A 26482-nucleotide genomic window follows, 5' to 3' on the forward strand; every position below is an offset into this window, starting at 1 on the left:
TAGAGAAATTGAACTGGAGCCACCACAGTCCTCCCTCCATCCCATTATATGACATGAATCACTAACATTTTCATTGAGCTAAAAAAAGTGCAGAAAGATAGGAACAAACGTAGTCTCAAAACTAACACAAGGCTGTATGTACAGATTTATTTATGCATTTTCTATTTAGGCAGAAATGTAGAACTGCATTACTTATTTTGAAAAAGAGAGATAAGATCAGTTTGTGTGCATTTGTTTCAAAATAGATTTTAAGTTCACCCTCATACACATTGCCTTTCAAATATATCAACATACATAGCGTTTAAATTTTCCACATTTTGTTATTACAGTTTGGAATGGAAATTAACTGGCATGATTGCAACTCTTAATGTATGCAAGATACACAATACTGAATTTACTAAATACGTTCAAAGTGACACATGTTTGCATAGCTCCCCCCACCCCCTTGCTATGACATGTCTAAATTAGCTCTGGTGCAACTCACTGCCTCCAAAAATCACATAAGCAATTGAATGGAGTCCGCATGTGTGCAGTTTCAGTTCCACACGATTGCAAATTATGTCTCAGACTACATTGGAGAGTATTTGAACAAACCACTTTATGAGGACTAAGGAGCTACCAAAACAAGTCTGGGATAATTTGGAGAAGCATCAATTAGGGATGAGTTATTTAAAAATATCCCAAATTATGAACATCCTTCAGAGCACTATTAAATGCATTATTGCAATATGGGAAGTATGTGGCCCAATTACAAATCTGCCCTAGAGAAAACACTTCACAAAAATTGAGTGAGTGGGTATGGACGGCATGGTCAAAGCCAAGGAAAAAGCCAGTTTTGACTCTGAAGGAGCTTAGGACATCTGCAGTTGACAAGGGAGAAATTACATGGAATAACTGTACCCGGCAGGCTCCACAAAGTTGGGACTAAGAAAAGTGACCATAAAAATGTAATTACTGAAAAAAATCTATGTCAAGAGACTTTGCAAATGGCATGTAAGATGCAGAGGAAACCTGTAAGAAAAGTCTCTCTAATTTGAGAATACTAACAGTGAACTTTCTAGTCTCAAGTAGAAAGTACTTTTTCTAGTAATAAAGTGCTAAATTAACCATTCAATGCAGAGTTATGAGACTGCTTTTGCTCAGCATGGACTGGAAAATTCATCAGGATAGAGTCAATTCTAGGGAGGAAAAAGCTTTTTGTCTTCAAGGGACCTGAGACCATGGAAGAGGTTCTAGCAGGACAATGGCCCTAAGCATACAGCTAAAAGTAATATGGCTCTGGTTTTAAAAATCAAGAACTAGAATGTCTTAGCATGGGCCACTCAATGTTAGACTTTAATCCAACTGAGAACCTGTGACAAGTCTTGAAAAGCTGATGTACTGAAAGACAGTTGTTCCCCCATCCAGAAATCAGAGCAATTTTGCCAAAAGATGACAAAAATTAGTCCCAATGCGCGGAGTTTACCCAAGGAGACTCACAGCTCTGCTTCCTACCAAAAATGCTTCTACAAATTATTGATTTAGAGAGGTAAATTAATGCAGCCAATAAGTGCTGGTTTGTTCTTGTTCAACTTCCGGGCCACAATTAAAAAATAAAATAAACACCACCTTCGATGCTGAGTATTTTGTTAAATCATAGGGTAACAATGCCAATTAAATCAATTTCAGTTCAAGGTTCTAATGACCAAATGTGGAGAATCGAATGGAGACGAATACTTTGTCAAGACACTCAGTTGTATCCCACAAAACAGCATGATATTGGATATGGGTCAAAGTGACCAGTAGAATTAATAATCCCTCATTTGTAATGAAAGGATTGCTAATTATTTTATTTATCTGAATCACCAAATACTACCTGCCTTAAATGAGGCAACTACAAATGGCAATATTTGAAGATGTAGGAAGGTTTTTTAAAAAACAAAACAAAATGGCAACACTAACCTAGTTTAAAAATTAAAAGGATACACTGGTTAACAAGCATTTTGGTGCTTCAAATGTTAGTCCTGTTTCTGGTATGTTTGACCTGCCGATTCCAATAATGGCACCAGTTTTCTCCTATCGGCTCTCATTTTGAGATACATGCCATCTACTAGTCTTTATCTGCTTGCCCACAGAAGATCATAACCATATCAAAGAAACTAGAACTAATGTAGTCAATCCAAGGCATGAACAGGCCAAAAAATTGCCCCAGATAACCACATGAACAAACCTAAAAACCAAGGTACCATGATTTTTAAAAAAATTGGGTTGTGTGTTACATGAATCTGAAATAAATATATGACACTGTCTTATACTGAACCCGAACCCTGGGCAATTTAGCTCAACGTGATCCATTATGCCTGGAAGTGAACTTACTTCAATGCCTTTCTCAACTATCTATAGGGTGAAGGTCAACCTGGCTTGACTTTGCTTGGGTTCTAAAATTGGGTACATTCAGGGCGATATGCTAACACCAAAGTCATGAATGGGGACTGCTGTAATTGCCTGCCCTGAGTGGCACCAGCCCCTGATGAATACTTGAATAAATACACTTTACATCAAGGAAGGCATATTATGGTACTCTCTTTTGATGAGCAATAAAATTGATCAAACGTGGCATAATATGCAGAAGAACTGCCTGGCAGTGTGGATGAACTGGTTTTACAAGCTGTTATTTACTGCACCAGGTAAATCTGCAGCGTATTCATTCTGTGCCAGACTACACCCAACATTATGAACAGCAATGCTTTCCCCCACATATAACATATTAATGCAATGGATAAATGAAGGAAATACGTTTGTACCAAGTACTTGCTTTTGGGGGTGAGCGGTGCAATACTAATACTTTCCATTATCAGCCACAGAATATCACAGCTCTTCTTATGAATCCTTGAAGATTTACATGAAGCAGTGGTCCTGAGAAAACAATATATAATCACACAAGTGGCTTCCTTAAAAAGATCAAATCACATGCCTGTTCTGGAAGTTTGCCATCACATAAAACACACTGAAACATTTAATTAAAATTAATTAAATATCTATTTATAGAAAACATTTTGGGTTAAGTATCAGTTCTTTGAATACTTAAATTTTTCACATTATTAATGTGGCATTCCTAAAATGGCTTACAATGTTTAAAACATTGTCAGGCAAGGACAGATTGTTCTCACCAATAGGCTACATGGCTTTGTTTTAGTTTAAAAAACAAACAAAAAAAACCTATTTCTCACACTTTTGGTGACCACTTGATTCCAGTTATAAAAAGGAAGGAACATCAGTGAAAAGGAAATGTGGCAACACTATTAAATCAATTGAGTTTTATTTTAGCATCACTCTTTGTGGCTATATACCCAGTTCATCTGCAGTACCAAGTGGTCCAAAGAAGAGGGTTGATATCTGATTGAACCCTCATGCTAAAACAAAAACCAGTTAGTCTTAAAGGTACTGCCACACTTTTTTCTCCCTTCCTCTCTAACCTTTTGTGCTTAAAAGTGCCTAACAGGATGACTTTTTTGATCGCCAAAGAATGGCCATTCTATGAAGAAATAGTGAAACAAGGGTTCAAACATCTTACCAAATGGAAGGCTATATCCATCCCCTATATATAAACATAGATATGCATGCAAAACAGCCCATCCCCAGATTTTGTGGGAAACATTAAATCATGCTGCTTGGGCATAGATACTGATTGAGAGAGGTGAATATATATACTTGTAAATTATATTACACCACATGACAATTTTTCCCTTGGTGTCTAGGTTTTTAGGCCTGTTCCTGGGATTATTTTTGGAATCAGCCAACCAGACCCAGAAACTGAGTTAATGTTTGAGGTACCAAAATATGTGTTGGTCAGTGTTATAGACAAGTATATTATCAAAATTATACTACAGTCGATCTTCCATATTCATGAGTCTGTATATATAAATTCAATCAGTTACTGCTTTATGTTTTTAAAAATCCAAAAAGCAAGAGTTGTTCGTAATTTTATATTAAAAAATATTTTATTACAAAATTGTATAACATAATGGGACTTGAGCATCCATGGATTTTGGTATTAAAGGGGGGTCCTGGAACCAAACTCCAGCAGATAACAAGGATCCACTAAATGTTTGGCTGATGCATGCTGGGCATATCACATGTAGGTGCTATTCAAGTGTGATGCCTGCTTCTATGTTTCAAACACTTGGCAGGTAGTTGTAATTCCAGTCCCAAAGTATAGCTTGAAAGAAAAGTGCAAAGAGTCCAGAGTGGATTACCTGTTGCCCCCAAAGTAATATAGGTTTTTTTCCTCTAAATTATGGAGTATGGGGAAAATACTAGAATTCAGTTCAACCACATATACATACTCACAGAGGCTGAATTATGTAAAAAGAAACATCAAATGTATTTCACTAGGTTAAGTTAAATTATACCTCCCCTTTTGCAAAATACATGGTACATAGTTCTTCTGCATTCTTTTTTAAATCAAAGTTTCATTTCATTGAAATATATTTACACCATTGTGTGTCCATGTGTGCACACACGTGTATATCTGACACAATACAAAGTGCCAGCTGTGTATACACAGACCATAAAAAATGAATGAAACTACGTATGTAGTGTTCATAGCCAGTGAGTTATAATTTTACATCAAATACAATTAAGTTTCAGAAGAAAATAAAGGTCAAGTCTCTTAATGTTTATGTTCCAGAAGAAGTAGGACGCTTTTCCAGTAGTACTAGTTTGGATTTCAAGTTCAAAGTAATAGGAGGTAGTGCAGTAAAATTCAGTCCAATTCCACTGGTGCCAGGGATGTGTGCCAGGACTCTGTGGGTCATCTTATAATGCGATATTTGAACAGGGTCCATTTCCATTAGTAAATGTGTATACAAAAACATGTCGGGGTCACCTGGTTTAAGGTCTTCCCTTTTGTCATACCTGTAAGAGAACAAATAATTAAAAGCTGTAGTAAAGATGGATACATATATACACATGCAAATACACACACCAGTTCTCTCAGCTGGGTTCTCTGTGCACAAGGCATGGCAACAATGTGATAATGTGTCTTTTGCTCACAATAGCCTCCCCACCATTATCTTAACCCCAATATTCAATTCTATAGAATCATAGAATCATAGAATAGTAGAGTTGGAAGAGACCACATGGGCCATCCAGTCCAACCCCCTGCCAAGAAGCAGGAAATCGCATTCAAAGCACCCCCGACAGATGGCCATCCAGCCTCTGCTTAAAAGCCTCCAAAGAAGGAGCCTCCACCACGGCCCCGGGAGAGAGTTCCACTGTCGAACAGCTCTCACAGTGAGGAAGTTCTTCCTGATGTTCAAGTGGAATCTCCTTTCCTGTAGTTTGAAGCCATATGTGTGCTTCATAGGCTACATGAAGTCCTAACCCTGTTTTTATGACACCCAAAACACCTCTAAGGAACCCAGATGCTCCTACTTTCAAAAAGGTTCAGGCAAAAAATTACACATCAAATATGGGTGGTGTCCCCTACTACCACTACCACCATGAATATCCAAATGGCCATATCCAATAAGAGTAGAAAAACTGGCCATTTAATATTTTATTCCGGTAGCTTGAGATGATAAACCGGGCCAAAGAAGATAATGTTGCACCCAAGAGTATTCCAAAATGTAGTGGGAATGCAATCTATTGATCATCCCATTAGGAACCATCAGTCCACAGTGCCCCATGTACACCCAGAACTCTTACTTCCCTTTATTGACCCTAATTCATTCAATTACTAATGAATGCAACTATTTAGCACCTCCTTGGCTTCACCTGGTTCACATAATACGGACCAAGAAACAGAGCTTGATATCATCAGTCTATAGATATCTTATTCCAAATGCCTGGTCAACTGAACCAGCAGCTTCACACAGACGTTAAAGAACATATAGCCCAAATGCTACAGAACCTAACAAAAATTATTTCACTTTGGAAAGTGCTACTTTCTAGAACTGTACCTGCAGGGATGTGTGAGCCCACTGTATCTCTATGGCTTCCTACACATTTGAGCCTAAAAATTATAATGGTTTATATCAAAACCAGTTGAAAAGTCAAAGGAAACGAACACCAACAAAGGGTGACCCAAGTTGGTCCTCATACTGCCTCCCAATCTAAACCAAGATGATTCCAATGGGATATAAGTTATTCTATTTGATCTCCCAGCATGCATGGCATGTTTGACATTTGGCAGCTGCAGAAATAGGTGGAGGGGATTGCAAAGGCCATGCTTAAGGGCAGCTAGCAAGAGTCTGTTTGTCTGGCTCCATTTAATCACATGAATTAATGCCTCCAGTGCAACCTATATGTGGCACAATTAACTGTCCTGTAGCCATCCCTATTTATTTATTTACTGTTTAATATGTAAGAGTCTGAAAAGCACCAGATCATCAGAAGCTCTAAGAGAGATGACAGCTCTTTGTCTCTACAAGAGACGAGAAAACAAAATTTAGCAAAGCAAAGATGGGAAACATGTGGCCTTCCAGCAGCTCTCATCATCGTTCATCTTTAGCTATGCTGAGAAGTCTTATGGAAGTCCAGTAACACCTGGATGGCCAAATATTTCCTTCCTATTTGTAGAAAGACAACAATGTACCACCTGTCTTCGTTTTCAAATATAGCATATTCCTTCCTAACCATACACAATAGGCATCCCCTGCTTTTTAACAACCTGCTTCAAAGTGTTTTTTAACCATTTTTAATTATAGCTGGAACCTACATATTCAACAGTTTCCTCTTTTGCCATTTATTAAAATAAAGCTGAATGAAATTTCAACAAATTTTTACAATAAAACCGAATTAAACACTAACCAATTTAAAGTACTGTACATACTCACGTACAAGTCTAGAAAATTTAGCCAAAAAAATCAGGCCAAAAACCCTATGGTCAACCTATCTACAAGTCAATATAAGAACTGTACCGTAACTCCTATTAAAAGAGAGACCACCCCCTTTTCTGTAACGAAAGGTAAAAGCTTAGTCCATCTTGGGAGAACTTCAATGTATACATAAATATATACGGTATAACCAAAATTTTAAAAATGAATTAAAATAAGATTGAATTAAAGTGGGGAAAAAATGGCAGAAGCATCCACATTTTGACTATTTCCATTTTTGGAGAGTACTCTGGTTCCTAAACTGTTCAATAAGTCAGGGTCATCAATATAAGATAGAGCACACCCGTAAAGGCTTTTGTTCAAGAATGGACTTTTCCGCACTAGCCTCCTTTCCTATCCTCTTCAGAAACTATAAAGTGATTATCATAGTTTACCAGAGTTACATTGTTTCCTGGGAGATTCTGGGAACCAGCCCCACCACTACCACCCCACCAAAGTAACTTTGCCATGCTCCTCTCTTTACCAGCTGACCTATTATTTTAATTATTAAAATTAAACCAGAAAATCTAGGATAGCTGCAGGATAAAACTAAACCCTTGGAGAACCCTTCTGGAAATACACCATTGGCTATTGAATAGCCTATTATTAGGATGCAACTTTTCCCTGAATATTATTATTCTAAAATCCCCTGCAAGTAAAACTCTATTCATCCTAATTCATTGACGGCAGTGCCAAGTTTATAGAGCATGCCTACATTTGAATTTATGACAAGCTTACAGCAGTCAGTCTTGCAAGAAAGATAATGAAACGTCTGGCATTTTCTTAAGGCAATTTTAGTCATGGCAAAAGAAAGCTAAGTCAGGTTTGAGGGCCCATATGAGTCATTTAGTTTATTGAGGAGTCAAATCTTAAATGCAGGCTGCCACTAATGCATGCTCTCATATATATTAACCTTCTTAGCATATACTCAATTTTAGTGGCAGGGCTACTTGAAAATTTTAGGAAAGTTCAAAACATGCATATAGATTCCTATTAATAGAAGTTAAGAACATCCTATGAGAATTCTGATCAAAATGTATACAGCTATATTTCCCTCCTCTAGTTTGTGATTGAGTATTTCCAACATCTCTAAAGTTATGCCTTTGGGGCATTCATATTCAATTTGATCCCAGAACAAAACATGAGAAAACTATTTCGTCAGGTTAGGGTTATTTTCCAGTTTCTAGACATAACAAAGCAGAAATATCTCATATCCATATTTAATAAAGTTGAACATTTATTTGTCCAAAACAACATTGAATGTTTACCCAAATATCACGAGTTCTTTCCTTGTTATTGCCTTGTCGTATCAAAGAAACTATAAATGTTGAATTTTAATCTTTAGCTTCTTAGGAGGTAGTTAGAATGTAGGAATATTAATTCCATAAGGAATGGGCAACTAAAATTGGAGTAGAAGTCATTTAACACTCATCTCCCTCCAAATTTCAGGCATCTGGTGTAACCTCCAACCATAGGCTGAAAATTAGCTGGTTTTCTGGCATTTTTCCTTATGTGATTGAATCAGGTGAGAAACAAGCAAATTTTCCACCTTCTGAGATTATTATTTTTTGGGGGGGGGGGGGGGGAGAGAGATTCCAAGTTTTGGTAATCTGCAGAGGGTTGTTGTGGATGCCGCACAAAACTATATAAATGGAGCTGTAGGCTGCATGCAATTCCCAGACGACATTTTCCACACCCCATATAACATAAAAGCATTAAGTATTTACTCTGGCTAAACATATCCTATCAATTGTGAAGATTATACCAGGAACACTGTTAATTTAACTGGATTAAAGTAGATATCGCTGTGGAGGTTTAGAGGAGGCTAGAGGGCACCCCAGTTGTCTCACCATTTATGTAATACTCATGGCAGGGTCATGAAAGAAGAATAAGAATTTGAGACAAAATTATTATCTATCTTACCATTTAGCAGAGGAAGACAACATGTGGCCCACAACATATGTAACACTTGACAGGACCTTCCAGCACTCATCTACACACAGTATTTAAGAATATCTTAGAGCAGTGGTTCTCAACCTGTGAGTTCTCAGATGTTATGGCCTTTAGCTCTCAGAAATCCTAACAGCTGGTAAACTGGCTGGGATTTCTGGGAGTTGTAGGCCAAAACACCTGGGGACCTACAGGTTGAGAACCACTGTCTTAGAATCTCCTGGGCTATATACCCATAAGAAGATCTAACCTTTTCACTTCCTTTGTAATGACCCAAGCTCCTGGGAAATGGCATATATTATGCCAAAAGCAGTGTATAGTGGGGTGTCAATTCTGGAGTATTTCTGGCTGACACCATGGCCATTGGCCTATAGAGTCCCCTAGGGATTTGTTTTACCTTCCACACTATTTAACATTCAGATTAAATTGATAAGAGAACTCATCCAGAGTTTTGGGGTTGGGATGTCACCAGTATAGTGATGACATCCAACACTATCTTGAAGTTGCATCTATTCCCATGTAAACTGTCTTAATCCTAAAATCAGTATCTGTTGTCAGCAGTGGGGAGGATGAGAACAAATAAATTGAAACTTGATTCAAATAAGATAAAAGGTACTTTTGATGAGTCAAAATACAGTTAAGAAAATAGGGATTCCACCCATTTTGGACAGGGTTACACTCCCTCTGAAACTGCAGGATCGTTGCTAAGGAGTAACCCAGGACTAAAGCTTGGACTTTGATGTCTGGGTCCCAGTGGTGGCTAGAAACTCATTTACACAGCATCAACTGCAAGCATTTCATGAACTGTCTTGAACAGAAACATGCCTTGGGTACATCCCATATGCGTTATTGTACTGCACTCCATTAGAAGCTTCAAGTGCACCAAAATGCTATGACCAAGATGCTGATTGGAGCTGGTTTGGAGGATGGCTCCTCAAATGGCTCCTCTGACTACTGGTCCATTTCTGGACAGAAATATAAGTGCTGGTCATGACCTTAAAAGCCCTATACAGCTTGGGTCCAGACTATTTGATAGGCCCTATCTCTTAACATGAGTCTGCCCAAAATTATATGATTTTCAGAGGACAGCTTTCTCTCAGTCTCACCACCATCACAGACACATTTGGTGAGGGCAGGGACAATAGCCTTCTTGGTAGCAGCTCCAAAATGGTTGAACTTCCTTTGTTTTGTTTGAACATTGGACTATGACTCTGGAGAGAGGGGTTTAAATCCTCACTCAGCCATGGAAACCCACATGATCACCCTGGGTAAGTCATATTCTCAGCCTCAGAAAAAGGCAATGACAACTCCTCTCTGAACATTTGTTGCTAAGAAAACCCCCTTAAGGCAGTGATAGCGAATCTTTTAATGATGGAGTGCCCAAGCGGGGGGCGGGGGGGGGGGGGGGGGGGCGGGGACAATTGAAGTTGAAAATGATTTGAAATGACATGCAACAACAACAACAACAACAACAACAACAACAACACTGTTTTGGGAGAAAGGTTTCACCTTGTCTATTTCAGATTCCTAGAAAAATAAAGAAGGCTTTCCCGGGATACCCAATACCTCCTGGACCCTGATTTACTTGTAGCATTCAGACCCAGCAAGGAGCAGAAAGTTATCTTTGGACCCCAGTGTAAGTGACTGATATACTACCAAGAAGACTCATGCATTCAAAATGAGAAAACAATGGTTCCAAAACCACACAGTTTGGAAGGATTCTTTACTTCCAATTCGAATTGACTTCTAAAAACCGAGAAACTCCCGTCTGTGCTGCAGTCCCATCGATATGGACAGAAACGTCTGAAAGGAGAATAAACAATACTGTTAAATAAACAGCCATTCCAGCTGAAGATACCTGAAAGCAAATAATAAGATTTGGACTTTATATAGGCATGAACAAACTAATCGGCTCAACCTTGTTTTCTACAAGAATTTTCTGATAACTTCTACTGGGGACCAAGTTGAAAATAATGGCTGAAAGTAAGATTGAGGTTATACTCAAACTGAAATAATTTGATATCTCGGAGCATAAACACAGCTTAAAACTAAACCAGCCATCATCTCTCAGGCTAACATATCCCATAGGCATAAGTTGTTAAGTATAAAACAAGATGGGAAAGAAACATGTGTGTTAAATGCAAGCAAGGCAGGATAAAACTCTAATAATCAGGAGGGAAGTTATTGGACATTAGACTAAATGAACACTTTTTCAACATTGAGGTAAGGCTGGAAGTCTTCTTCAGGAACTTAGTTACTAGGTTCACACTGAGGCTGCATCTACACTGCTGAAGTAATGTAGTCTGACACAATTTTAACTGTCATCGCTCAATACTATGGGTCCATGAGAGTTATATTTTTACAATATTTTCAGCTTTCTCTGCCAAAGAGTGTAGGTGCTTCACCAAACGACATCTCTCACAATTCCATAGCACTGAGCCATGGCAGTTCAAGTGATGTCAAATTGCATTAATTCTACAGAAGAGATCTTCAAGAATCTTACTCAAAACTGCTGTTTGCTGTGTTCCTGCTAAGAGATCTTGAGAGAAATACCCTCTCCAACACTGACTTTACACACTTTGTAATCTTCTCCGAAAAGTAGCAGTTAACTGCAACACTTTTCAAATGCCCAGGAAAAAAAACTTTAACACCTTTCTACCTATTCTGGCAGTCCATTTAAACATAGTGATCCATATTTCCATTTTTGTAATTACTGCTGAAGATGGTAATTATGCAATGTATATCCCAAACCAAATATGCCTCCTCTCCCGACAACAAAAGGATGCAGCTTTAGGAGGATTTCAAGTGAGGAAGGAGTGAAGTGTCATTTCTCCGCTCCAAACTGCCTCCTCAAAAGAAACTTGCCCTCCCAGACCGGGTTCAAATCGCTATTCAAAATGTGTAGGTACATGTAATGTGTACCCTGTCCAACATACTGCCTGAGGCACAGTGCCCCAAACCTATATTTTATATGCTGACTCAGCTTGACTCACCTGCTGTTGGAGGTACTAATTGGTGTAGTTTTTGGATGGCAACTCCTCCAGGGTAATTGAAGTGTGAGACATAGAGCGAAGCTCCTGAGTAAGCAGTATTAACGAAGAGGTGCACTATCACAAAGAGAGAGCCTAATTTATATAGCCAAGATTTCTTGTAATTGTTAAGACTGTGAAGAAAAAAAATAGTATGACACTCAATGTCTCATCTGTAATGTATCTAGTTTTTATATTTCCTTTATTTCTATTTCGCCTTTCTCCCAATATAGGAACTCAAGGCAGCTGACTATAAAAAGGACACATGCTAAAACAATGTAAATGTATTACAACATGAACATAAAAATAAAAACAATTCAACCCTTGTTGTCATTATACCATTAAGCATAAAAATATTAAAATGCATTAAACACTATACAGCCACCCCAAAATTCCAAATCACACCATCTAATATCTGTATATCCAACTCAAATATCAGAAGCAATTAAAATGGTTTTATCTGCACCTGGAAAGAATGTGAATGACTTTTAGGGAGCATCTACACTGTAGAATTAATGCAGTTTGACAACATTTGAAATGCCATGACTCAAAGATATGGAATCCTGGGATTTGTAGTTTGGTGAGGCACTGTCACTCTTTGGCAAAGAAGGCTGCAGACTTTGTGAAACCGCAACATCCACAATTCCAAAACACTGAGCCATAACAGTTAAAGTGGTATCACACTTCATTCATGCTTAGAATCTATTGGAAAGCAACAAGTAATTAAAACTAGGCATTATGGAAGTTTTCGTCCAACAAATCTATATCTACATCTATATATAGAAAATGAGGATTGAATGAAGCAGTCTATCGTGTAGACCATTTTAATTTATCCCTATAACAAAGCTGCTTCTCTGACAACTTCTCTTCCCATCCCAATGTTAAATTCATAGGTTCAAATAAAAACTACAGTTTTGCATTGCAGATTTCTAGATCTTCTGATTCTCTTTCTAATCTGAGCCATCATGAGGAGACGGCATAAATTTACATCTTAGTGTTTGGCCATTTCTCTCCTTGGAGGCCTTAAGGCCAATTTTACAGGCTTCCTAAGTATCAGACAAATTAAAAGCCAGTTTTTCTTGATGGAAGACAACTATCAATAAGGTCAAGATACTGACGTATTATAAAAACAGAAACTTACATCCGTGAGCAGCCTTTGGCGGCCACTATATTGAAGACTGGAAAAGTGTATATAATAAACCGTAGTTCTTTGTGGGGCAGAAAGGAATACAGGAAAACAAAACCAAGTGCCGGTAGAATTAATATTCGAGTTCTTTTGTCTCCTGCACCTAATGGTATAAAAATAATGCTGCATCCCATAGCACGAGGCAAGGCTGAATAAAAATACCACAGAAAAGGAGATGTCTTTAAAGAGAAAAAGAGTTAAGGATGATTATATTATTATTATTATTATCATCATCATCATTATTATTGATTTGATTTAAAAATTCTTTCTAACTTCTGCCTGTCTGGCACATTCTGGAGAATCATAAATCACAGGATGAGGAATATATGCCCTTTAGAGGATTTGTTGCTGATATACCCCATTGAGTGATGGCTAAGAGTGATGGAAGTTGTAGTTCAACCCCATCAAAATGCCACTCATTCCCCAATTTTGAGGAGCCTAGTTTCTCCTTATATAATATGTGCAAACTTCTCATGTTGACTGCCGACAAAGATGGAAGACATATTTGGTAGAACACAGAAACAATCTTCTCATTTAGTATATATGCCATCCAAAGGAGGAATATAAATACACTCACAAGAGCATGTTCCTAATTTTATCCATTTCTGAAAGAACAAAGTACATCTAATGGTCAACTGAACTCAGTTTCAGAGTGTGGATCCGTATGTATCCAAAACATTAATATCCACAAGAGGGAGTATGAACAACGTGGGAATTTCAATGCCTTCAGGATGTACAATGCAAACTTCTTTGGTTATGATGTTGTTGTGTGCATTCAAGTATCTGACTTATGGCAATGCTGAGGTGAAACTATCATGGCAAGTTTTATTCAGAGATTTGTACAGAGGGGGTTTGTCTTTGCCTTTCAATAAGAGAGAGTGTGATGCTCTGGCAAAACAGGCACTTACACCAAAAGAAAGAAGCAAACTCTGCTCCTCCCAAGTGTTTTAGGCTTCAGATCCTAAAAATACCAGCTAGTTTACTAGCTGTTAGGAATTGTGGGAGCTGAAGTCCAAAACATCTGGAGGAGCAGTTTTGGAATCTCTGGTTTAAAGAATACTTTGTTGAAACTATGAAACCTAAATCATTTAGGCATTCACCTTCAGGTTGTGCAAAGAAATGTCAAGGTCAGTCAATTGATGCTTTATAAAGGGTTTCCCTTGACATTAAGTCTAGTTGAGTCCGACTCTGGGGGTTGATGCTCATCTCTATTTCTAAGCATAAGAGCCGGTGTTGTCCATAGACACCTCCAAGGTCCTGTGGCCGGCATGACTGCATGAAGTGCCGTTACCTTCCCTCCGAAGCGTTACCTATTGATCTACTCACATTTTCATGTTTTCGAACTGCTAGGTTGGCAGAAGCTAAGGCTAACAGCAGACACTCATTCCACTTCCCAGATTCGAACCGCCGACCCTTCAGTTGGCAAGTTCAGCAGCTCTGCAGTTTTACTCACTGTGCCACCAGGGGGTGCTGTATATGTATTTAAATATTATATTATTCTTGTCTACCAGCTTTCTTATACCAATTCAGATTCTAGTCTAGTTTTATCTGCACTGAATGGCAGCAAGTCTCTAGGATAGGTATGGGCAACTTCTGGAAGCCCCATGTAATTGCCTTGCCCCCCACAACACACAAGCAGTCACAATTCACCACTACCAATTGATCACAGAGCAAGAAAAACCTCCACATGTGTGTTTGTGTGTGTGTGTATAAAATCACAGCTTCAGAATTGCGTGCCTTGTTTTTCAGGATAATTGTGCTCTAGCAGTTTTTCTTCAAAACACAAGTGTGTGCCCACCTCATGTCTTGCTTACATGTTAAAAATGGTGGGTCTTATTGTCACTACAAAAAAAATTCTCTGGTGGTAGCAAAAGATTCCTCAAAATATCCATCTTCTAAATGGAACACTGTATGTGACCAACTGTCCTTCCAGTAATTGGAGTCTCCTTTAAAAGAAGTCAGGTTGCCCCTTCACACCATGTTTTACAAGTGGGTGGAAAGCACAGAAAGACTGGCAAGGACCCACAGCAGCACTTGGTGGTTGTGCGTGTGGACAAACAACCACAACCACAATAGTTATCCATAACCACAGTTGAAATTTCACTTTCATAGGTTTCACTTAATGAATTTGTTTATTATTTGCAGATTTTTAGCTGTTGCCTCAGTTGCTGCCCTATGCCATTTTTAATAGGGACTGCAAACCTCGCATGATTGCAGGAGACTGCGGAAGCTTGTACATCTCTACAAAAATGGCTAAGGATAGCAGCAGAGTCAGTAGATAGAAAAAGACAGAGAAAAGCAAGAAGAAAATCAGGCATCTAGATCAGTGGTTCTCAACCTGGGGTCCCAGATGTTTTTGGCCTTCAACTCCCAAAAATTCAAACAACTGGCAAAATGGCTGGGATTTATGGGAGCTGTAGGCCAAAAACATCTGGGGACTCCAGGTTGAGAACCACTGATCTAGATGAAGAAAGGCAGCGAGTACTTGGGCTGGCAGAGACAGGAAGTGGCACCCAGTTCCTCCCTTCCTTTCCTGGGCAAAACTAAAACATATAGCACACAACAATGTGTGTGCAATACGTTTTATAGCACAAACATTCCTGTGTGTGCTATAAAAGAAAACTGGATAAAAAATGATCTCAGATGATTTACAGTCTTTGATATTGCAATGAGCTGTTGTTATTTAGAAAAGATTGCTGGCCAAAGGGTCAGTGATTTGAATCCAGGGAGCGGGGTGAGCTTCCATCTGTCACCTCCAGCTTCCCATGTGGGGACATGAGAGAAGTCTCTCACAGGATGGTAAAACATCAAACATCCGGGTGTCCCCTGGGCAATGTCTTTGCAGACGACCAATTCTCTCACACCAGAAGCGATTTGTAGTTTCTCAAGTCACTCCTGACACAGAAAAAAAATAGTAGGGATGAAAGATCAAGAAAGGCTTCTTGTGTACCAATCATGTCAAACATCATAACTAAGCTAGACCACCAGACTCGACTAATATTGCTAGAGATATCTTCTTGCTCAATATTTAAAGGATACTCCCCAATTGGAACTTTTATTTAAAACTGTGTTATACCAAAGCACCTTCCCCTCAGGCCACAAAAGCTGCTTCCAAAACACAGAATCCAAGACCACCGTAATTCCTGAAAGAAGAAAATATCCTAGAGTAAAACCAGAAAATGTTTCTTATTTATTGATTTAGGTATAGGTTGAGCATCCCTTATCTGAAATCCAAAGCACTCCAAAACTGTCCATATGGGTGGCTGAGATAGTTACATCTTTGTTTTCCGATGTTCCAATCAAGCACAGAATGATTAAAAATATTGTGCATAGTATTTTGGTAATGTTATGTAGTAATTACTGCATTTATGAATTCAGCACCAAAACATTGCAATGTATTGAAACCACTGACTAGAAAAACATTGGCTACTAACAAATTGACTACAAATAAATATAGAATTGCATAAAATGAACTTACAGTAACAACATTATTGGAAGTTAAATCCATAAAAAGTTCAGTCTTTGCTGCCTAGAGAAACAGCTGTGGATCCAGGCAGGAGGCAGACTGAGTTGGATAATACAGAACGTTGGATAAGTGAAGGTTGGATAAGCGAAACTCTACTGTATGCATCAGGAACTGGAGTTTCAGGAGTGCTGATTTTCTTTAAAATTAAGACCCAGGCTCTCCTGGACTTTCTTTTGCCCCAACCTGTCCCCTCAAGTAAAGCCCCTCCAAAAGAAATCTAGCTTCTACCTTCTCCCAATCATTCCCCTCCCCTACCATTTTTAGTTTGCTGGTGGGTCCCACAAGTGACAAAATGACCACAGAGCCCTGAAGTTTGGTAGCCCATGGTCTAAACTAGTCAACTCATTTGGTTGGGGGAATTGGACGGCATGTGTTTGAGTTTAAGAGAGAGAGAGCTCATGTGTATATCTATTTCTTTTGCATATGCAACTGAAAAAAAGCTTTTTTTCTAAAACACATTTAAGATACTTATTCATTTCAGACTGAGCTAAGCATCTTCAGAAGGGGCACTTCAGAAATATTTCAAGTGAGTTCAAAAGCACTTTAGGAAACTTACCTAACCAAAATGTCCCTGCAGCAATAGCATAGGAGAGCATTTTCACAAAGGACAGTCTTCTATTGAAGAGGGCCAGAAGAAGCATAAGGCCCAGAAATATGCAAAGTTCTGATCTGAAGACAATAATTGCCAAAGCTGAGAACCAGATGAACAGATGGTGCTTTTGCTGTATCCAATATGTAATTGCCAGTAGAACTGGTAAATAAAAAAACACATCAGCCACTGAATACACTACATTGTGAGGTCAGGGATCGGAATAAGATGACAACTAAAAACTAGTTAGTCCCACTCACATACATACAAATGTACATTATCAAAACACATTACAATGATAAAACAGCAAATATCTCATTCAAATTAGCATTAAAAACCAAAACAGGTGGGGAATGTATGGCCTTTCAAATACTGATGGACTATCATTCCCACTATTCCTGACCAATGTCCATTAGAGATGGGGCTGATGGAACCTCAAGTCCAATTGTGGAGCTTGCTTCTAATAGGTAACAAATCCTTCAAACAAATTCACAGCAATCAAAAAATGCCGAGGATGTGCATTCCTTTGCTATAAAATGCAATTTTCCAAGACCTGTACCAAAGCAATTTGATACATTTTAATAGTTTTGATCTGTACATAATATTCTGCTTCTAGCCAACAATGTGCTGCCACCAAAAACTCATTTTTCAAAATATATTTTGTACCTTTTGAAAACAAACTTCACAATTAGATCTGGAGGATCACAGATTTGCCAGCCCTGAATAACAGTGCAGATCTATACATATTAGAATCATAGAGTTGGAAGAGACTTCATGGGCCACCCAGTCCAACCCCCTGCCAAGAAGCAGGAAAATCACATTCAAAGCTCCCCGACAGATGTCCACCCAGCCTCTGTTTCAAAGCCTCCAAAGAAGGAGCCTCCATCACTGCTGAATAGCTCTCGCAGTGAGGAAGTTCTTCCTAATGTTCAGGTGGAATCTTCTTTCCTGTAGTTTGAAGCCGTTGTTCTGCATCCTAGTCTCCAGGGCAGCAGAAAACAAGTTTGCTCCCTCCTCCCTATGACTTTCCCTCACATATTTATACATGTATATCATGTCTCCCCTCAGCCTTCTCTTCTGGAGGCTAAACATGCCAAGTTCTTTAAGCCGCTCCTCATAGGGCTTGTTCTCCAGACTCTTGATCATATTATAGTTGATATGATATCCACATTCTCCAAAAGCAGCCAAGATGGCATCCTCATAATTGTTCTTACCATTTCTACAATATTTCAGGCGCAACCAAGAAAACCCTGCTATATGTGTCCATCCATCCCTCGATCTCTCCATGCAAAAAATGAGTTTTTGCCTGTTCATAATTTTAACAGATGGGTTGACTCACAGTCCCTGATGGATTGAGTCAAGCTGGGTTTACAAGTGGCAAAGAGGACCTCAGATTCAGAGCCACAGCCTAACAGTTCCTGATGCAACTAAATATAAAAATTAGCTCAATGTGCTTGTGCCTTTCCACCCTTTTCACTATGTGGAAGAAGTTAATTTATTAACACTTTCCAAGTGTATCTCTGCAAAAAGGTCCAGTTCATGATGTAGGTTCAAAATGTTTTTGTTTACTTATGCAAGGCTTACCTGACTTGGCAGTTTCATTTCACTTGTGCCTATTGCTAGTTTTGGATAAAACATTTTCCGAAACATCTTGAGTTGCTTTTCTTTTCAGGAGTGCAGGACCCTATCTCTATATTTTTCTTGTTTGTTTCTGCCTTTGATACTAAATCTGCTAAATCGCCAATGCTCAAGAACACATCTACTTCATTAATTGAAATAGACCTGCACTATGTTTTATGACTGTGTACTGATAAAAAGGAGAAGCTGTTTCAATTTAAAAGCAATGCTCAGTGTAATTACTTACCGATAGGAAGTGCAAACACATTAGGGAGAGTTCGAGTGCAGTAAAACATCAGGTGGAATTGAGAAGCAGTTATCAGACAGAAGATCAAGGACACTGTTGAGCCAAACTGCTTTCTGACTTCTTTGTGCAACCGCCACAAGGCATAAATCACACTCAAGCCCAGGCTTCCTCGGACTTAGGTTAAAATAAAGAGAAATCTATAAATACATTAACATCTGTAGTAGAGTCACACTGAATGTCATAATGCAAGAGGGGTAATTTACTACATAGAGGGTCAAAGGCCAAAACCCACCCACTGCAGCACAGTACAATGTCAGTTACATAACATTCCAATTTATTTATTACTTTTTGCAGTCATTTATTAATAACCTTTTGACCTACAAGGGTCTCCAAAGCGATGTTGTCAGTTAAAAATCACTTCCAGTTTCATTTATTGGCCAGAGATCACCTTTATTCACTCCTCTTTTTGTGTGTTGAGGGGCTTGACCAAATCACAATATCACACTAAGTGTAATTTTCCTTTCAAGTTCATGGCGGCATCCTATGGAAAACTAGCATTTATACTTAAAGAAAGGGGTTTTTGGAATTTGCAGCCAGAGAATTCTAGGGCCTCATCGAGCCACAAATCCCAGGGTTCCACAGGATCTTCCCATGGCAATTAAAGGGCAATCACAACACTCTAATCACAAATTATAAATCTTAAAAGTGTACTTTCTAAAATTAACCCATTGATCTCATACCTATCAGCTGGGAGTAAAATTTAGACATTTGCAGCTGGGACAACACATATATGGCTGGGCTGGAAAGCAAAGCAACAAAAATCGGACCAAGGAATGTTCTCGGGACGACTCCAGGAAATTCATGATGGTCATACTGTAGTTACAAAGGGAGAGAAGGGTAATACAAAATTATACAGAAGTACCATGTCATATATTCAGTCTGATTAACAATCCAACCAAAATAAAGGAAAAATACAAGAAGTTGATTTTACACAGATGAATAACTAATTAATCTAGCTTGACGGTGGTAACGCCAGGTATTCCTATGCATCTGGTTCTGCTGCAGAAACAATATAAACATCAAAATCATAGAGAACATGGTATGTGTAGAGTATGCATCCTGTTTTCTGTGAGAAGTGAGCTATTAACTGCTGCAGAGAAAACAATATCAGAAACAAGATGCACTCTCTCTGTAGATCATGATTCCCAGTAGGAGCAATAGGATATTCTGCCAGCATTGGGAAGATGTTTGCAGGAATGGGATAAGAGTTTACCCGATGGGTTTCTCATTTTGATCTACTTGTTTTCTGCACTGAGTGACAACCTAGTACTTCAAACAGTAATCTTTGTCTACCTGGAAAAGCCAGGAATTGAATCATTATTGTTCCTTTATAGTGCACCACCAAGGCACATGTTGTTTTATGAGTAAAACAAGAAAAAACAGAGTATGCACACATGCAAACAGAGGAGGGAAAGGAAATATAAAATATAGAACTACACAATCGGGAGTTTTGTTTTGGCATGCGTTCTGCCTGAGTTGCAGCCCATTCTATGTCTTATCTTTGCCCTACTGAGATTGATAAAAGGTTCTTCCTTGAATGAAGACATCTTTCTCAGTAAGCTTCACTGAGATCAACAAAGCATAACTCCACAGAAGTAACTATAGGAATCTTCACCCAAGGAACAAGATGTACTCTAGATATAAATCCCTTTCACAACCTCTAGGTACATGAACAACATACCTCCTCCCATTTTTGAGCTTTCACAATTACGGAAAGCAAAGTGGGATCTACTCTTGTATGCCTAAGTCCCCTTCTACACAGCCATATAATACTGGCTCATTTCATACAGCTGAATAAAATCACACATTTTCTGCTTTGAACAGCAATATATGGCAGTGTGGACTCAGATACCCCAGTTCATAGCAGATATTGTGGGATTTTCGGCCTTGATGCTTTGAACTGAATTATATGAGTCTACACTGCCATAAAATCCAGTTCAAAGCAGATAACCTGGATTTTATATGGCAGTGTAGAAGGGGCCTAAATAACTTTTCATTGTAATCACTTTACCCATGTTAGATTCCGGAGCAAGCTGGCTTCAGGAAAGGCAAAAGCTGCACAGCACAAGTGTTGACTCTGACTCAGCACATAGAAGATGGGTTTGAAAGGCAGCAGTTTACAGAAGCTATCTTTATAGACCTGTAAGCAGCTTATGACACTGTAAACCATCGCCTTCTCCTGAGAAAAACTTATAATATCACAAAGGACTACCACCTCCCCCACTTCATAGGAAACCTGCTACAAAACAGGAGCTTTTTTGTTGAATTCCAGGGTTGACTGGAATTCCAGAAGCAGCTGGCAAAAACAGAGTGGAGCGTGCTTGCTCCATCAATGTTTAACATTCACACAAATGACCAGCCACTACCAGAAGGGTCAGAGTGTTTCATCTATGCTGACGATCGTGCCATCACCACCCAAACAGGGAGCTTTGAAGCTTTCCGAAGCTTTAGGTGTTCTTACTGCCTATTACAGGGAAAACCATCTGATCCCTAATCCATCTAAAACACAGACGTGTGCTTTCCACCTTAAGAACAAAGCATCTCCAGCTCTGAGGATTAGGAATCTCACTGGAGAACTGCAGCATACCAAATTACTTGGGAGTTACCCTGGACCGTGCTCTGACTTACAAGAAGCACTGCTTTACTATCAAGCAAAAAGTGGGCGCTAGAAATAACATCGTACAAAAGCTGGCTGGCACAACCTGGGGATCACAACCTGACACAGTGAAGACATCTGCCCTTGCGCTTTGCTACTCTGCTTCTGAATATGAATGCCCAGTGTGGAATACATCTCACCACGTTAAAACAGTGGATGTGGCTCTTAATGAGACATGCTGCATTATCACAGGATGTCTACATCCTATACCACTGGATAAATTATACTGCTTAGCCGGCATTGCACCACCTGACATCCGCTGGGAAGTAGCAGCCAACAATGAAAGGACCAAGGCATTGACATCTCCAGCCATCCTCTGTTCAGATATCAGCCAGCACGCCAATGCCTTAAATCAAGAAATAGCTTTCTAAGATCTACAGAGATACTCGCAGAACACCTCAGCAAGCAGGCTAAAGCCTGGAACCTTAATCAGTGACTGACGCCGGATGAGAGACTCCCTCCTGGGCACACAGAAGACTGGGAAACTTAAAAGGTGCTGAAAAGACTGTGCTCTGGCACCACGAGATGCAGAGCCAACCTTAAGAAATGGGGCTACAAAGTGGAGTCTGCAACATGCGACTGTGGAGAAGAGCAAACCTCACACCACCTACTGCAATGCATTCTGAGCCCTGCTACATGCACAATGCAGGACCTTCTAACAACAACACCAGAGGCACTCCAAGTGGCCAGCTACTGGGCAAAAGACATTTAGTATTAATGCCAAGTTTTTTTCCCTTAAAAAAACCTCTATGTTTGCAAATCCATTACAACTTGTACCCTCGGTTTGTTTCTGACATGAAAAAAAACCCCCAACAATACTTCTAAGAAACAGAACCTTTGGTCCTCCATATTATTTAGACTATAAATCCAATAATCCCTTAAAATTTTATACTCATTAAAGCTTCTGGCAGCGGGAATCAAAACTCCTTGAGGGACCAAGACTCCCCATTTCTGGTTTAGACAGAGGTTATTCAAATATAGGCACCTGACCTTTGTTACTTTCAATCCAAATGTTTCAATTTAGTTCAGTGTGCTGGGTTGTTCATAGTCATTCCCATAAATATAACAAGGAACTGAAATTTCCTTGTTCCTCCATATGGACAAGACATAAGAAGTATTTGATCAGCCACAAGTTCTGGTTAATACACTCAAGATAACTTTCATAAACATATAACAATAGTTGTCAACATATCCCAGGCATGGGCTTACGTAAACCAAAGCTGAAGATTTTGCTGGAAAAGGCACAAAAATGGTTTTTCCCCAAAACAATTGTGTAACAACAGTGTATTGATCATCCAAAAAATGTATCATCAGACAGGTGATTCAAGTACCCAAACTATTAAGCTTTGTCAAATGATGAAGTATCATTTGTTTTTCCTAGGTTTGGCTTTTTGATACAGCATTAGAAATAAATTTGTTTAAAAGTCTGATTATAAATGTGGCTTTGGATGGTTGTTTTTAATTGCAAATATAGATATTACTAAACTAAAGACAATTACACCTGATACCTTCAACTCATAGGCTGTACCTGACTGACCTATAGCCTACTCAAGTAAACTGCAGCTGTTTTTATTCTTCCACATTCATAGTAGTCATATGGGGTTTTATTGGAGTGGGGCTGGTTTTTAAAAAATGAGGCATTTAAAGATGCTATTAGTTATTTGGTTATGAAAGCGATCCTGACCTATTCAAAACTGACTCAACAGCAGCCTAATCTATACAAATAATAAAAGTGAAAATATGTAGGTGTTTGGGATGTCAACTTACACAGATATCCACTTACACAGACAAGCTCATGCTGCCTCAAACAGCTATAGCTCCCACTGCTCAAGAGACACCAGTGGTCCTCCCTCCAATGATATTGCAGGTTATAATGAGCACCGTGAACATGTCCAATAACCCTGCCAAAGTTTTCCACAAACACCATACTGCCCACCACCCAGGTGAAGGCTTTCATACGGGGACAATTTCATCCTAGATTTTAAGTGTTTCCTCCACCACAGACATCCCAGTGTTTCTTACACTCTCCATTGGTGTAGAATTTGCATGACCTGTCCCACTGCCTCTCCCTTAACCCTTTCCTATTCTTTTCTATGGCACACAGCAAACAGAGGAATTGATCAGCAACTGAACATACAACTAGAGAGTTTTGGGAAGAATTCACCATGATTTATAGGAGTTGTAGGTACTAAAATGTATAGTTCACCTGCAATCTAATAGCACTATAAACTCCACCAATGATGGACCTGGAACTAACTTGGCACACAGAACTCCCACAACCAGCAAAAATACTGGAGGTCTTTGTAGGGTATCTATAGGAGTTGTAGTTCACCTACATTCAGAGCACAATATGAACCCAACAATGATGGATCTGGATCAATCTTGGCATGCATACCCGATATGCCCAAATTTGAATACTGGTTGGTTTTGAGGAGAATTGGTCTGGACATTTTGGAGTTGTAGGTACTGGGATTTATAGTTCACCTGCAATCAGTGAGCACTCTGAAATCCACCAAAGATAGCGTTGGACCAAACTTGGCACACAGAGCCCGCATGACCAGCAAAAAAATACTGGAGGTCTTTGGGGGAATTCACCTTGATTTTGGAGGAATTGTAGTTCACCTACATCCAGAGAAACTGTGACCACCACCAGTGATGGACCTGGACCAAACTTGGCACACAGAACCCCCATGACTAACTCAACCTACTGGAGGAGTATGAGGGGACTGACTGACCATAGTGTGAGTTGTAGTATACCCTACAGCCAGAGAACACACTGAACCCCACCGATAATGCATCTAGAGCAAACTTGCCCAACATAACAATCTTTAAGTACTGATGCGAGTTTCTCAGGGCTAACCTGGCATGATACGAGTTGTAGTTAATCTACAACCTTATACATTTTGTACAATTTTAAAAATGGCTTTTTCAAATAACCCAGGCAACGCTGAGTACGCAAGCTAATCCTACATAAAAGAAAGTTATGCCTAAAGAATAAAACCCATTCACCTTCTCCAAGTCCAGCTTGTGATATAGGATGTCATGGATGGCCTGTAGATTAAAACTCTCCTCTACTTTTGTAAAGGGACAAACGGCTAAGTGCGTGAAGGCAACAGCGATGATCAGCAACAGCAGGAGATGCTGCCCTCCTGAAGGTTTCTTCTCAGCCATTCTAGATACAACAGGATTCTTCCTCTAGTTGAGTCTAGTGAGAACAAAAATGGGGGAAATTTTATTTACAGTATTTATTTACAAATCTCAGATTTATTATGGAATAGTGGGAGCTGTGGTTTGGTGAGACACCAGCCCACTTTGGCAGAGGAGGTTGAAGATGCCATAACACTACAGCTCCCATGATGCCACAGCACTGAGCCATGGCAGCTGAAGTGCTGTCAAATTCCACAGTGTAGGATAGTTTTAGCATTAGCACTTTCCCTTCTTCCTCCTTTACATCTCCAATCCGGTTCTTCGCCCCATTGACTCCCAATAAAGGAAGCCACTGCCTACTCTGGTCCACTCTGCCTGCATTTGGGTCACTTCCTCCTCTCGCGCGCCCAAAGATTCCGGACTCACCCGCGGCACATCCACGTGGTCTCCTCTCAGGGCAAAGCGGTCACGTGACATGCACCTTGGCGGCCGGAGAAAAGGGGCAGGGTTATCTTGCCAAGGAGTGGCAAAGCAACTCGGAAGTAGGGAAGGCGAGTCCCCGCAGCCATCTTGATTGAGGGCAAAGAGTTCTACCGCTTGCCTTTGTGTGGTTAATCCTTTTCCGGTCTCTTCGACCGATCGTTCGCCATGGCTTTGCCAAGTCTAAGGACAAACTCTGGAATGTTTTTAAAAACCTTTGCCGTGGCTTAATATGGGGATGCATCTACATCGTGGAGTTTGATGGCATTCCATGATTGTATTTTATTTTATTATTTATTTTATTTACATCACTTTTACCCCGCCTTTCTCTCCGAGGGGACTCAAAGCGGCTTACAGTAAACAGGCAAAAATTCAGTGCCTAAAAACAATGTAAAAACAACAATTCATATAAAACAGATACCATTACAAAATAAAATCACATTATATAAAATGTTAAGCATGTCCAAGATTAAAATCCATTCATCCAGAATCCTCAATATGTCTTTGTACAGGTCATGTGAAGTCCATGTTCTCATTCATTAAAAGCTTGCGTGCACAACCATGTCTTTAAGGCTTCCCTGAAGCCTAGGAGAGTTGGTATCTGCCTTATGTTGCTGGGGAAGGTGTTCCATAGCCGAGGAGCCACTACCGAGAAGGCCCTGACTCCTGGGAGTTGTAGTCTGATCAGGCCCCAGCACTAATCAAACTCCAATGATTCCATAGCATGCAATCATGGCAGTCAGACTGCATTAATTCCACCATATCGAATAGATGCATCTTTTGTGTCCATATAAACTTAAGCAGCGACAGTAGGCTGTTAGGGATTGTGGGAGTTGAACTCCAAAACACCTGGAGGGCCGAAATTTGCCCTTGTGTTATCTACTCTGTAGAACTAAGGCAGTTTGACACTTTAACTCCCATGGAATCATGGGAGTTGTAGTTTGACAAGATCTTCAGGCCTTTCTCCCAAAGAATGATGATATCTCACCATCTCACCATACAGAGCTTGCAGTATTGGAGACAGCAACTTCTTAAGCCTCCTCTATGCCATGTTTTGTCTCTTTTGTAATGTGTCGGTTTATTTCCTGAAGTGTATGTCTTCTTTAAGAAGCCCTCGGTGGCGCAGTGTGTTAAAGCA

The 26482-nt window shown here is 39.5% G+C and overlaps 1 protein-coding gene across 3 annotated transcripts; it reads right to left on the reverse strand.

The window, feature by feature from the left end:
- Positions 1–127: 127 nt before the first annotated feature.
- On the reverse strand, positions 128–25435 carry alg12 (ALG12 alpha-1,6-mannosyltransferase). Of its 3 annotated transcripts, XR_010006664.1 has the most exons (10): positions 25291–25435; positions 24727–24922; positions 19742–19874; positions 19002–19175; positions 17105–17299; positions 16062–16165; positions 12978–13201; positions 11801–11970; positions 10464–10610; positions 128–4896 (listed from the first exon to the last, which is right to left on the reverse strand). XR_010006664.1 is itself a non-coding variant. In XM_003224969.4 (9 exons), exons 1-9 carry the CDS (start codon positions 24886–24888, stop codon positions 4659–4661), a joined length of 1476 nt encoding a protein of 491 aa, XP_003225017.2. In that variant the 5' UTR covers positions 24889–25271; the 3' UTR covers positions 128–4658. The 3 variants fall into 3 exon arrangements, 1 of the variants encoding a protein (XP_003225017.2); XR_010006665.1 differs by lacking the exon at positions 25291–25435 and having other exon boundaries at positions 24727–25271; XM_003224969.4 differs by lacking the exon at positions 25291–25435 and having other exon boundaries at positions 10535–10610; positions 24727–25271.
- Between the last annotated feature and the right edge of the window lie 1047 nt (positions 25436–26482).

Source organism: Anolis carolinensis, chromosome 5 (assembly GCF_035594765.1).
Source record: "Anolis carolinensis isolate JA03-04 chromosome 5, rAnoCar3.1.pri, whole genome shotgun sequence".
NCBI classification, from domain to species: Eukaryota; Metazoa; Chordata; class Lepidosauria; order Squamata; family Dactyloidae; genus Anolis; species Anolis carolinensis.